Below are 12,670 nucleotides of genomic sequence, written 5' to 3' on the forward strand. Positions count from 1 at the left end.
AAAGCTCCAATGCTGCCCAATTAAATCGAATAAACTAAAAAGCCCATTATCTCATCCTATAGAAGGCGCTCTGTGACCTGGTTCCACCTGCCTCACTGAGAGTTCTCTCTACTGATGGAATAGCTTCCACTTCCACTAGTGTATTTCCAACATGCTGCCTCCTTTAGGACTTGAATCATTTAGTTCAGAATTCAGGAGTCCCCAACCACTGGGCCATGGACTGGTACTGGTCAGTGGCCTGATAGGAACCAGGCCTCACAGCAGGAGGTGAGTGGCAGGCAAATAAGCAAAGCTTCATCTGTATTTACAGCTGCTCCCTATTGCTCACATTACCTCCTGAGCTGCACCTCCTGTCAGATCAGTGGTGGCATTAGATTCTCATAGGAGCGTGAATCCTATTGTGAACTGTGCATGTGAGGGATCTAGGGTGCATACTCCTTATGATAATCTAATGCCTGATGATCTGTCACTGTCTCCCACTGCCCCCAGATGGGACCATCTAGTTGCAGGAAAACAAGCTCAGGGCTCCCACTGTTTCTGCATGATGATGAGTTGTATACTTATTTCATTATATATTACAATGTAATAATAATAGAAATAAAGTGCACAATCAGTGTGATGTGCTGGAATCATTCCAAAAACATCCCGCCTCCTCCCATCACCCACCTGTGGAAAAATCGTCTTTCACGAGACTGGTCCCTGGTGCCAAAAAGGCTGGGGACTGCTGATTTAGTTCATTTGGTTCTCAAGTGATATGGTTTGGATCTGTGTTCCCCCCTTAATCTCCTGTCGAATTGTAATCCCCGGTATTGGAGGTGGGGCCTGGTGGGAGGGGACCAGACCATGGGGGTGGCTTCTCAGGGTTTAGCACCATCCCTCAGCGCTGTTCTCCTGATGGAGTTCTCCTGAGATCTGATGGTTTAAAAGTATGTGGCACCCCCACTTGTTCCCCCTCCCGCTTCCATCATAACTGTAAGTTTCCTGAGGCCTACCCAGAAACCAAGCAGATGCCAGAATCATGCTTCCTGCACAGCCTGTGGAACTGTGAACCAATCACACCTCTCTTCTTTATCAGTTGCCCAGTCTGGGGCATTTCTTTATAGCAATGCGAGAATGGACTAATACATCAAGTCTCACCACCTCGCGGAGGCCTCCCTGACCAACCTCGCTAAAACAGCCCTGAACACGATCTCACAGCCCCCAGATGGAACTGACGGCCTTATCCCATTCATCATCTTCACATCCCTCATCAGAACCTGACATCATCTTATTTCATCATTTCTTTCCATGTTTATGACTCCTCGTCTGGAATATAAAGGTTCTTAAGGGCAGGGATTGAAGGGTTCTGCTCTAACTAGAATAGCCTGTGATGTGAGGGATGTGACAGGCACCTGGAGAACAACTATTATTACTTAGGTTGCAAGGAGCTAGAGGTGTACATGTTTACCAAAAATTTCAATCCGAATTGTTCCCATTTCGGGGTAAATGGCTCTGAGGCTTTTTCCCTCCTAAGCTGTTTAGAGCCCTTAAATTCATCTTACAGCACTTAAAAATATCCTACCTAAGCAAGTCAAAGACAGAGGAGATATCAGGCAGTTGGCATTATTGGACTGTAGGTTTTTATTAAAACAAACATTTCTCATAGCTCTAAGCAAAGCATTAGAATTCATCAAGCAGACTCACATCTTTTCTCTGCACAGAGAGGGCTGAAAAGGGAGAGAAAGCCCCTTATGCATGTCTAGATTTGGTAAAGCAAAGGATTTCAGTGAATGAGTCATTGAGGCTATACACATTTGCAAATTGTAAGGCACTGGCGGGCAGAGAGCACAGATAAAGGACTTCTGGGGTCCCCTGTCCTGTCCAGCAACCTCCCAGCTCACGCCTTAGCTTCTACCAAGAAGGGTGAACACAGCATCCCCGCTATCTTCACTCAGACCCCAGAAGACGCAGGAAACTGCACAGCTCCACTCCCACCATAACTTATTAGGAGATAAATCACATTTTATCAACTTGCCATCGCGCCTCCTATAGATTATACTTCAGTAAACGCGATCTGTATAAATTCCTTTGTACTTTGTGCACTTTAAATGCCACAATTGTGAGTCACACAAGCACTGCCCAATTTGTTGAAAGCATTTTTACTGGAACCTCAAAGGCCCACCATGTGGGGAGAAATTATTTTTTAATACCCACTGGGCAGGACACGCCGGTGCCCCCAAGGCCGCAGTAGCCGTTGGGGTTCTTGCTCAGGTACTGCTGGTGGTAGTCTTCTGCGTGGTAGAAAGTCTGTCCCTCCCGAATGTCGGTAGTGATGGGGCCAAAGCCGTGCTCTGAAAGAACCTGTGAGGACACAGAAAGGCACCATCAGCTCCCATGCTAGAGAGACAGCACCTGCGAGGGGTGGCACTGAGGGGCCAGGGCTGCAGGGAGCGGACGTGTGGCTCGGGATGTGCAGTGGGTCCCTTTGGGCCGGGCTCTGTGCATTCCAAGTGGAGTGACGCTGGGCAGGGACTTACCTTGCTGTGAGTCAGCTGACTGGGAACTGAAATCAGGTTTAGATCCGATTTTTAAATCCGTAATTTACACTCTACCCCCACACACCTGCCGTCCCAAGTGCATGTTGGGGGCCCTGGTTTGGATGCTGCTGGTCTGTTTGAAACTGGCCCCAAAGCTCTCCCAGGGGAAACAGCAGGTAAGCATGGCTCCCTGGCTGTCCCCGAGGACAAATGGATGTCCCTGAGAGGGCTCAGCAGGGCCACAGTGGGAGGGAATGAAACGGGTGGACAGAGTAGGGATGGGGCTGGGGCAGGGACAGAAAGAATGGCTGCAGCTCTACCTGGTGCTATCCCATCTACCCACCAGCTCAGGAACAGGACCCCAGCCCACTCCCAGGCTAGACAGAGGGTCCCCTCACTCGCTGTGGCTCTGGGGAGAAGGACCCTGCTGGCACGTCCTGGTGAGCAGAGGATCACTTGGGGTCTGTGCTCTGAACTCCAGGCCAGGGAGCCTGGGGAGTCAGGGCAGGGCAGGATGTGGCCTGTGGCTCATCACTGCCCTCTGCGTCCTAGTTTACGTCCCGGTGACATCTGCTGCCAGGGAAAGACACGCATCAACACAAGATGGGAGAGGAGAGAGGGGCTATTTGGGGCAGGAGACAGACTAAAAAATAGACATTGCTCCCCGTGGATTTCAGCCTGCTTCTTTTCCCCTTTGGATTTCAGCTGTGCCCTAATTCTTTCCTGTTGCAGGCTGCTTGGAGCATGTGAGCACAGGGCCACAGAGGCTCAACCCACTCTCACTGCCTCCATTCGGTACAGAGCTGCAAAGCAGAGCCAGGACCTGTGTTTTCACGAGGGGACCAACCACACTCTGTCCGCTGGTCCATGTGAGAGGAAGTCTTCAAGTCAGCCAAGCACAGTGCATCCAATATTAATATTCGGCATGATTCACAGCTTCAGGTTTTTCTTGAGGAATGCCACTTATTTCCTGCATCTCTGTTTCGCCGTCTGAGCCAGCAGAAGGCCGATCGAGGATCTCGAGGCCCAGCAGGTCCGGAACGACAAGGGGCAGGGTCCCCGCCAAGGCGGGTGGGTTGGACCAGCCAGCTCAGAGGCAGCCAGTTTTCTTACAGGGGTTAGGAATGAGAATAAGGAGCCATTCTAATGTCAGTTTTGACAATTTTTTTGTAAACTAGCAATTATTGAGGGTCTACCATATGCCATGATCTGTGCAAAGACTTCACACGTGTTAATTTTAGCCTCACAACAGCCACGGGAAGGAAGTCCTATTATTATCACCTGTATTTAAAAGTGTGTATCAGATACTGTGCCTTGGTCCCTGACATTCTCAGCTCACCCTGGTACCGCACAGGCGGAAAGCTCGCAGACTGCATTCCCCAGATTCTGCTGCCAGCAAGGCCTTGCGTCAGATTCCACCAATGAGAGAAACTCACACGAAATTTGGCAGGCTACGTAAAAGGAGAAGCTATTCTTTGCAGGGCGCAGCTGTGAGGATGAGCGCAGGACTCTGCGGGAAGCAGACCCAAGACTCTGCCAGCTCCTCCTGGCCCTCTCCAGAGAGTCCGTGGAATGCCATCAGCAATGACTTTTGGCAATTTCAGTAACTTCTTGGTATTCTGAAATCTTGGGGTGCTTTTCCCTGACCTTCACACTAACAGCCCTGCTAACGATTCTGTAAACACCGAATTCCTTTTGTAGAATCCATCCAGCTTGATGGAATAGAAGCTTTCTGTTCCCATGACCAGGCCCCAGCTCACACAGCATTTGGCTCCAGACTGTTTTCAGGGAACAGAAACTCTCTAAGAATAAGCATGTGGGGTTGGCTAACTAACAGGGGTAGATTTAGAGTTAGCAATGACCTCCTTGGAAATGGAGTGTGTGACTTGAACGATCACTAGCATTTGCCTGTGAAGAAGCTGCCCACTGAAGGAAGGCTTTGGGATGCCAGGTGGCTGTGGAAATGGAATATTCTGGTGACGACAGTAAGGACGATGTCTGTGGGGGGTGCCATCTGCTCCAGGCAGCACCAGAGAGCTTGGAGAAGAGAAAAAGGCACGGTGAGGGCCTGACATTCCTGGTCCAAGGCAAGTTCGGAGAACTGAGAGATGTAATCTCTCATCTCTTGCAGCTGTATCCAAATAGCAAATAAAAAATCGGATCCCAAGGGCTCTGGATTCACAATGCGAGTGGGATTCACAGGCTTACTTGGCCCAGTGCCCGGGTGTGCTCTTGCCCACAGGTGTGATCGTCCTCAGAGGACCCACCCACTCCGTGGCTGACACCGCCTGCTGAGGGGGGCCTCGCTTCCGGCCCTGAGCTGCCTGTGCCTGTGTACTGGAGGCGTCTGTGTTCTATGGCCACCCCTGTGCAGACCTCCCAGCCTGCCTATGTCTGAGATCCACCCTCTTCCCTGTCCTCCTAGGCACAAGGACGGCCTCCCAGGCACAGCTGCTGTCTCCAGAAGATTCTCTGAGCACAGTGTGGGAGGAAGTGGGTCCACGCAGGGAGGCCAGCGCCACTGCGTACCTCCCCTCCTCCTCCCTTCGCAGCCACCTGCAGGCCCAGGGACCCCCTTGGGGAGCCCGGAAGGGAGGTTTGCCGGTAGGCCTCGGCAGTACCACCCTCAGCCACAAGATGGCAGACACTTCACTAAGAAAAACCTCCAAGGCGAGCAGGGAAACCGCAGCCCACCCACGCCTGCGCACCGCCCTGCAGCTGGGACCTCATGGACAGGTCCTGTCTGGTGGTGGACAGAGGTGGCGGCCACCGGCCTGCGATGAGCGTGGCGTCAATCTGCAGGCTTCGGTTGTCCTTCCCAGCGCTCCCCCCGTCTCCCCACCCGCCGCCAAAACTGAGGGAAAGGACAAAAAAGAGACTAGGTGCGAAGGAAGGGGAAAGGGACCACGAAAGGTCACATCTAGTGTCTTCCTGGTCCCCTTTCGTCTGCTGCCTCACTTGCAAGTCACTCCCCTCGGACAACTCCATGCATCCTGCGAGGTCTCCCTCCGCCACTGTTCAGATTCACGTCTTGTTTTCAGTGGGCTTCGCAGCCGCCCTGCTCCTTCGCTGTCCCCCGGGGTGGGCCCCGCTGTGTGCGGCACAAGTGACAGCATTAAGTTAATCATGACATCTCCCTCCAGGGCCCTGCAGGCTTGGTGATCTTCAAAGAGTGCACTGCCCTGACTGTTCACCAGGGAGCCTGGGAGATCTGGGCCTGCCCCAGCACCTCCCCTAACCCAGAAGGGGACCTCTCCCTGGCCCCAAGTCAGAACACCCCAGGCCCTTCTCTCCGACCCAACCCACCCCGGGCCCTTCTCTCCGACCCTACCCATCCCGGGCCCTTCTCTCCGACCCAACCCATCCCGGGCCCTTCTCTCGGATCCTATCCACCCCGGGCTCTTCTCTCCCATCCAACCCACCCCAGGCCCTTCTCTCCGATCCAATCCACCCCGAGCCCTTCTCTCCCATCCTACCCACCCCGGGCCCTTCTCTCCCATCCAACCCACCCCGGGCCCTTCTCTCCGATCCAACCCACCCCAGGGCCCTTCTCTCCCATCCTACCCACCCCGGGGCCCTTCTCTCCCATCCAACCCACCCCGGGCCCTTCTCTCCCATCCAACCCACCCCGGGCCCTTCTCTCCCATCCAACCCACCCCGGGCCCTTCTCTCCCATCCAACCCACCCCGGGCCCTTCTCTCCCATCCAACCCACCCCGGGCCCTTCTCTCCCATCCAACCCACCCCGGGCCCTTCTCTCCGATCCAATCCACCCCGGGCCCTTCTCTCGGATCCTACCTATCCCGGGCCCTTCTCTCCGATCCAACCCACCCCGGGCCCTTCTCTCCGATCCAATCCACCCCGGGCCCTTCTCTCCCGTCCAACCCACCCCGGGCCCTTCTCTCCGATCCTACCCACCCCGGGCCCTTCTCTCTGACCCAACCCAACCCGGGCCCTTCTCTCCCATCCAACCCACCCCGGGCCCTTCTCTCCCATCCAACCCACCCCGGGCCCTTCTCTCCCATCCAACCCACCCCGGGCCCTTCTCTCCCATCCAACCCACCCCGGGCCCTTCTCTCCCATCCAACCCACCCCGGGCCCTTCTCTCCCGTCCAACCCACCCCGGGCCCTTCTCTCCCGTCCAACCCACCCCGGGCCCTTCTCTCCGATCCTACCCACCCCGGGCCCTTCTCTCCCATCCAACCCACCCCGGGCCCTTCTCTCCGATCCAATCCACCCCGGGCCCTTCTCTCCGATCCAATCCACCCCGGGCCCTTCTCTCCGATCCAATCCACCCCGGGCCCTTCTCTCCGATCCAATCCACCCCGGGCCCTTCTCTCCCATCCAACCCACCCCGGGCCCTTCTCTCCCATCCAACCCACCCCGGGCCCTTCTCCCCGTCCAGTTCAGCTCCGCCGCAGACCCTTCTCCCTGATCCCACTCCACCCTGGCCCCTTCTCCCCATCCCACTCCACCCCAGGCCCTTCTCCCCGACCTATTCCATCCCGAGTCCTTCTCCCCGTCCCACTCCACCCCGGGCCTTCTCCCCATCCCTCTCCACCCCAGGCCCTTCTCCCTGACCTATTCCATCCCGAGTCCTTCTCCCCGTACCACTCCACCCCGGGCCTTCTCCCCATTCCCGCTCCACCCCAGGCCCTTCTCCCTGATTCACCCCTCAGCATCGTCCCCTTCACCATCTTCTACCTTTTCAGCTTTTCCCTTCCCCTCTGGGCACTGTTTTCTTTGGTGTTGTTCATCTTTACCTGTTTCCCGAATGTTCCATTGCCTTGCACACAATCTCCAAGGAATGTCCTTTCCTCTTTTCCATTGCAGGAACTCCTACTCATCTCTCAGGACCCAGACCAAATGTCCCCACCTCTAGGAAACCTGCCCGATTCTTGAAGGCAGAAGCTGCTCCACACGCTATGTTCGCGTGGCATCGCAATGCCCGACAGCGCTGATGACGCTGCATTACAACAACCCTTCTGTTCTCCAAGCCACTTCCACTCCCCAGGATTGTCTGTGTCTCTCCCTCATCTCGGGGCTTTGTGCACTGTGTGCAATGAATGAATGAATGAATGAATGAGAAAATGAACTATGGATTCTTGGGATCTCTTGGAGATTCTCTCCGTTTCTGGATTCCACCTGGGTCCCTGTTGCTACCTCAAGACCCAGCACCTCCTCCAGGGCCTGGGAAGGAATGGTGGGAGGGAGAAGGGGACCATGGAGCTCAGGCAGCCACTTTCCGTGTCCCAGAGTCCTGGCCAGTTCCATGGGCAGGTTCAGTCTTTAGATGGTGGCACTGTGGTGCTGTGTCCTTGCAGGGAGCACAGAATGATGCCTCCCTGTCATCCGCGGCTTCTGAAAAAGCCCATTTGCTCTTCTGCAGGGAGAGTGGGGTGGTGCAGGAGCAGGGGGAGGTAGGGGATGAAGACTGTCATCTCTGGGTTATAGATGGTTCCTCTGCTGCCACCCCCCCATCCCCCCGCCCCAAGTCCACTGGTCAACCTGGCACCGGGGCCAAGCTATGCAGGTGCCGACATGGGTGCATGCCAGTCTCCTGAGCCCTCTTCCTGCAGTATCACCACACATCAGGTGTCCCAGTCAGTGATGGGGCAGGGGTTCCTAGGTAGCGTGTTACTGATCATGGCTGACACACCAATGCTTGTAGTCATCTACTTTTCCTTAACGAATTGGAGCAGATGGAACACCTTAGATCCTGATCTCGGTTTTTCTCCCTCTCACTGGCCCTCAGGAGCAGGAAGGAGAGAACTGTCAGGAGAGCCGGAGAGGAGGAAGAGGGTGGGGACCCACGTAATGCGCAGCCTGGTGGCCTCTCCCCTCTCCCGCCGTCCATAGGGAGGACCCATAAATACGGCAGACCATTCGTGACTGCAGAGACAACTGCCCACATCACCTACTGAATCTTTAGGTGCCTTCCAGTAAGGAGGCTGCACCCGTGACAGTGGGGTGTCACCAGAAAGACTGTGCTGGACAGAGGGAGGCAGGGCAGTGGCGCTCCAGCCTCAAGACCCAGGTGCCCTCACAGGACTGTGCTCATCCTCCAGGCCCTATGGAGCCACTTTTGGGGATGGTGAATGAGTTCAGGTCATGACGGACTTGCCTGGTTGAAGTAACTGCCTAGACTGGCTCAAAAGCCTGGAAAGAGGTGCTCTTGCTGCTCAACCCCAGGGCCTGCCTCTGCACAGGGTAGCGCCGGCCCAGCTCCCTACTCCAGCCTGTGGGGCCAGGTACCCCCAGGGCTGCACCGAGAGCCAGTCTCACATGCCCCTTCTGTGTTCCACTTCAGGGGAGGAATGACCTCAGCCTAGCTCCCCACAACTTTTCTCTCTTACTGACTCCAAGTACCTTGACTTTTGCTTGTGGCATTTTTTTTTTCTGTCTTACTAATCTTTTAGAAGGAAGTCAGCAGGACTGCATACAGTAACACAAGTGGGGTGACACCTGGCCCAGGGAATTTCTGGAAGGTCACCTAACAGAATTGGTCATTTGTGCTTTTCTCACAGACTCTTCCTCGATGACCCCAGGAAGTATCCTGTGCCTTCCTTCTGTCATCATTTTCTCCTGGGACTCAGTTTTTCTGCCTGTGAAATGGGCCCCTTACCTAGTTCACTGTGCTAGGACGAGAAATGCAGAGAGGGCACAGAAAGTGCACCATGCTCTGCCTGGCTTTTCTGTTGCTGAGACAGGGTCTTGCCCTGTCACCCAGGGTGGACCACACTGGCGCAACCATGGTTGATGGCAGGCCCTACCTTCTGGGCTCAAGCAATCCTTCTACCTCAGCCCCTCCAGAAAAGCTGGGACTACAAGTGCGTACACCACCATGCCTGGCTAATTTTATTTTTTTTGTAGAGACAGTGTCTCACTATATGTTGTCCAGACTGGTCTCAAATTCCTGGCCTCAAGTGATCCTCTCATCTTGGCCTCCCAAAGTGCTGGGATTACAGGTGTGAGCCACTACACAGCCTGCCTGGCGTGTTTTAACTACTGCAGAGTACTGGCTCCATTTCCCAAAAATCCCCACCCAGGGGTGAAAGCTAGCCTGCCCATCCTGCCCTCCTTAAGTAGTCCCCATTTCCACATTCCCCCATGGAGTCCTCACTTCTACAGCTGAACAGCAGATCTCTGGGGCAGGAAGGCGGGTGGGCATCTATAAGTTGTGATGGAGCCTCCCCACCCCCTAGGCCTCATCCACCTCAGCTCAGTCTCCAGCTCCAGCGAGTCACAGCAACACCACAGATGCACGAAAAGCAGCCGAGTCACTCCTTACAGAAGGCCTGCCAGCCGGACACAGCAGGTCCCATCCGTCCTTCCAGGGTGGCCGGTTAAGAGCCTTTCTTGTAATAAATGTAATGAACATGTGATCATTCTGCTGACTGCAGCCTGCTAACAAGCTTATGATTAGGATCACCGAGATTCTCCAAGTGCCCGAGTGTCTCAGCCTATTGCATGGAGGTGACACGCTCTCATACCACCCTGGGAAATGCAGGATGGCTCCTGGCAGCACAGGTGGCAGTAGGCACCAGTGGGCAAGGTTAGAAAGGCATTGAGACCCAGAGCCCAGAGTGGAGACCAGGACCCTGTGTTTGTCCAGAACAACAGTGTTTCCAAAGGGCTTCCACTCTATTCACGTGAGCCTTCCATTGACTAAAATGCAGGCTTCTTAGTCCTGTTTCTCAGCTGAGGACAGGGAAGCCTGGGGAGAGAGGAGGCGTGTCCACGGCCACCGGTCAGCAGCCGAGGCCAGCCCTGAACCCTGGCTCCTGACTACTCCCACAGGTGGCTAGACAAGGATACTAACCTGCCCCAAGAGCCCAATAGGTTATAAAATATCCAAAGGAGCTCTAGACGTGGATCAGCCTGTATGTGAGTCAGACTCTCCCTACCCAGCTCACATCCCCGGGACTCAAAACATGTGATGTTTATTTCACAGGCCATCTCTTTGGTTTTTGGTGGTGGTTTGTTTTTGGAGACAGGGTCTCACTCTGTCACCCAGGCTGGAGTGCAGTGGCGTGATCATGGCTCACTGCGGCTTCGACCTCTCAGGCTCAAGTGATTCTCCTTTTTTTTTAAGTTGTGGTAAAATACACACAACATAAAATGTACTATCTCAGCCATTTTTAAGTGTATAGTTGTGTTAAGTACATTCACATTGTTGTACAACTATCACTACTATCTCTAGAACTTTTTCATCTTTCTGAACTGAAACTCTGCATAAAACTTCCCTGTTCCCCTACTCCCCAGCCCCGGGCAGCCCCCATTCTGCTTTCCGTCTCCTCTGAATTTGACTCCTCTAGCTCCCTCACATACATGGAATCCCACAGTATGTCTTTTTGTGACTGGCGTATTTCACTTAATGTCTTCAAGCTTCCTCCAGGAGGTGGCACACGTCAGAATACCCTTTCTTTTTAAGGCTGCATACTATTCCACTCTATGTACATGCCATATTTTGTTGCTTTTCATTGTTTCTTTAGCTGTCAAATAATACACATCTGGGAACATGACAAGCACACCCCGCAAAGACATCTCGTTATGCTCCAGCCTGTTGTATCAGCAGCTTCCAGCGCTGACCCTGTGCTCCTCTAGAGAACTGCAAAAGGAACATGACAGCAGAAGGACTTGCCCCAAGCATGTGGCTTGGCCATTCTTTCTCCTGCCCAACTCAGCTGATCCCAGTGGCCATGACGCCATTATAAAGACAGAAAGCTAACAGAGAGTTTGTCCCGGGTCACCTGATGGCAAGAGAGCTAGACTTGCCCGCCTGCCCTCCACTCAAAGAGATATACCCTCTAAACACCAAGTGCCATCAACTTCCCAAGTAACCTCCTGATTCCAAGAGATGACAGGAGACATACTCAGAGTGCCAGGAAAGCAGCATTTGCATTTTAAGCACCAGGTTCAGGGTCAATTTTCTAATGGATGTCAGGAGGAGTTTGCAAGGCCCCTCTAATGGGGCAGAGACGGATTGCAGGGTGCCTCTCTTTCACCATCTCATATCATCAGGCTAGTCATCCTGCAGGGTGGGGCCGTTATTCTACTCTACCCACTAGGAAACCCAAAGCAGTTAGCGACATTACTCAAATTCACAGACCTTACTTGAATTCACTTTACCCACCAGGAAACCCAACGCAGTTAGGGACCTTATTCAAATTCACTTGGCTTACTCAAATTCACAAGGGTGAAGGGTGGGTCCGGGACAAGAATCCAGGTCTGGATTCCATGCCCCCTCCCACATCCATGCTGTTCACGGAATTTGGGGGCTGTGGGATAAGGAAGCCCCCAGGATGCTGAGTGATCTGTCCTGCGACACGTGAGAGGTGCAAAGGGATGATACAAATCCACAAGAACCTTGTATAGGAATTCTACAGAGCAGGGCTGGGAGGGAGTGGAGGGAGCTGGCTCTAGAGATGCTGATGCCTGTGCACCCGTGGGCACATGTGTGGGAGGGAGGGGCCTGCATGTGCACCCTGTGTTTGTGCGCACGAGGATGCCATATGTATGCATTCACCCCCCGCCTTAGGAGGACTGACCTATAGACATTATAGATATCTTTTTTTTTGTTTTGTTTTTGGAGACAGGGTCTCACTCTGTCACCCAGGCTGGAGTGCAGTGGCGTGATCATGGCTCACTGAGGCTTCAACCTCTCAGGCTCAAGTGGTTCTCCCTTTTGGTGGTTTTTGTTTGTTTGTTTTTAAGTCATGGTAAAATACACATAACATAAAATGTACTATCTTAGCCATTTTTAAGTGTACAGTTAAGTACCTTCACATTGTTGTACAACTATCACTACTATCTCTAGAAGTCCTTAGAAGGACTTAGAAGAACTGACCTACAGACACTTTTTAGAAAAAGTATCACTAGAAAGGAACCTGAATGTACAATAGTGTCTCTTGGGGACCATGGATTCCCTTGAGACTCCAGTGAAAGCTTTGGACACTCTACCCAAATAAACTCACAATCAAATACTTGCTTATAATTTCAAAGGATCCTATGACCCTCTGGAGTCCATCCAACCATGATTAGATCCTGTGGACTGAGCCGCCCCTCCAGAGTCATCACTGCAACTGCCCATCCCCCAGCAGTCACCAGGCACAAGGCTCCGGAAATGGGCAGGCAGATCCACTCAGCGGTGCA

General features: G+C 53.5%; 1 protein-coding gene across 6 annotated transcripts in view; it reads right to left on the minus strand.

Annotated features, from left to right (window-relative positions):
- Positions 1 to 1,600: 1,600 nt before the first annotated feature.
- The window catches only part of MSRA (methionine sulfoxide reductase A), a 384,503-nt gene continuing 373,433 nt past the window's right edge, over positions 1,601 to 12,670 (minus strand). For all 6 annotated transcript variants that reach the window (XM_054499909.2, XM_054499910.2, XM_063668509.1 and 3 more), the window contains one exon: positions 1,601 to 2,340. In XM_054499909.2, the coding sequence (XP_054355884.2) occupies positions 2,176 to 2,340 (165 nt within the window). In that variant the 3' untranslated portion in view covers positions 1,601 to 2,175. The remainder of the gene's footprint in view (positions 2,341 to 12,670) is intronic.

Source organism: Pongo pygmaeus, chromosome 7 (assembly GCF_028885625.2).
Source record: "Pongo pygmaeus isolate AG05252 chromosome 7, NHGRI_mPonPyg2-v2.0_pri, whole genome shotgun sequence".
Lineage (NCBI taxonomy): Eukaryota > Metazoa > Chordata > Mammalia > Primates > Hominidae > Pongo > Pongo pygmaeus.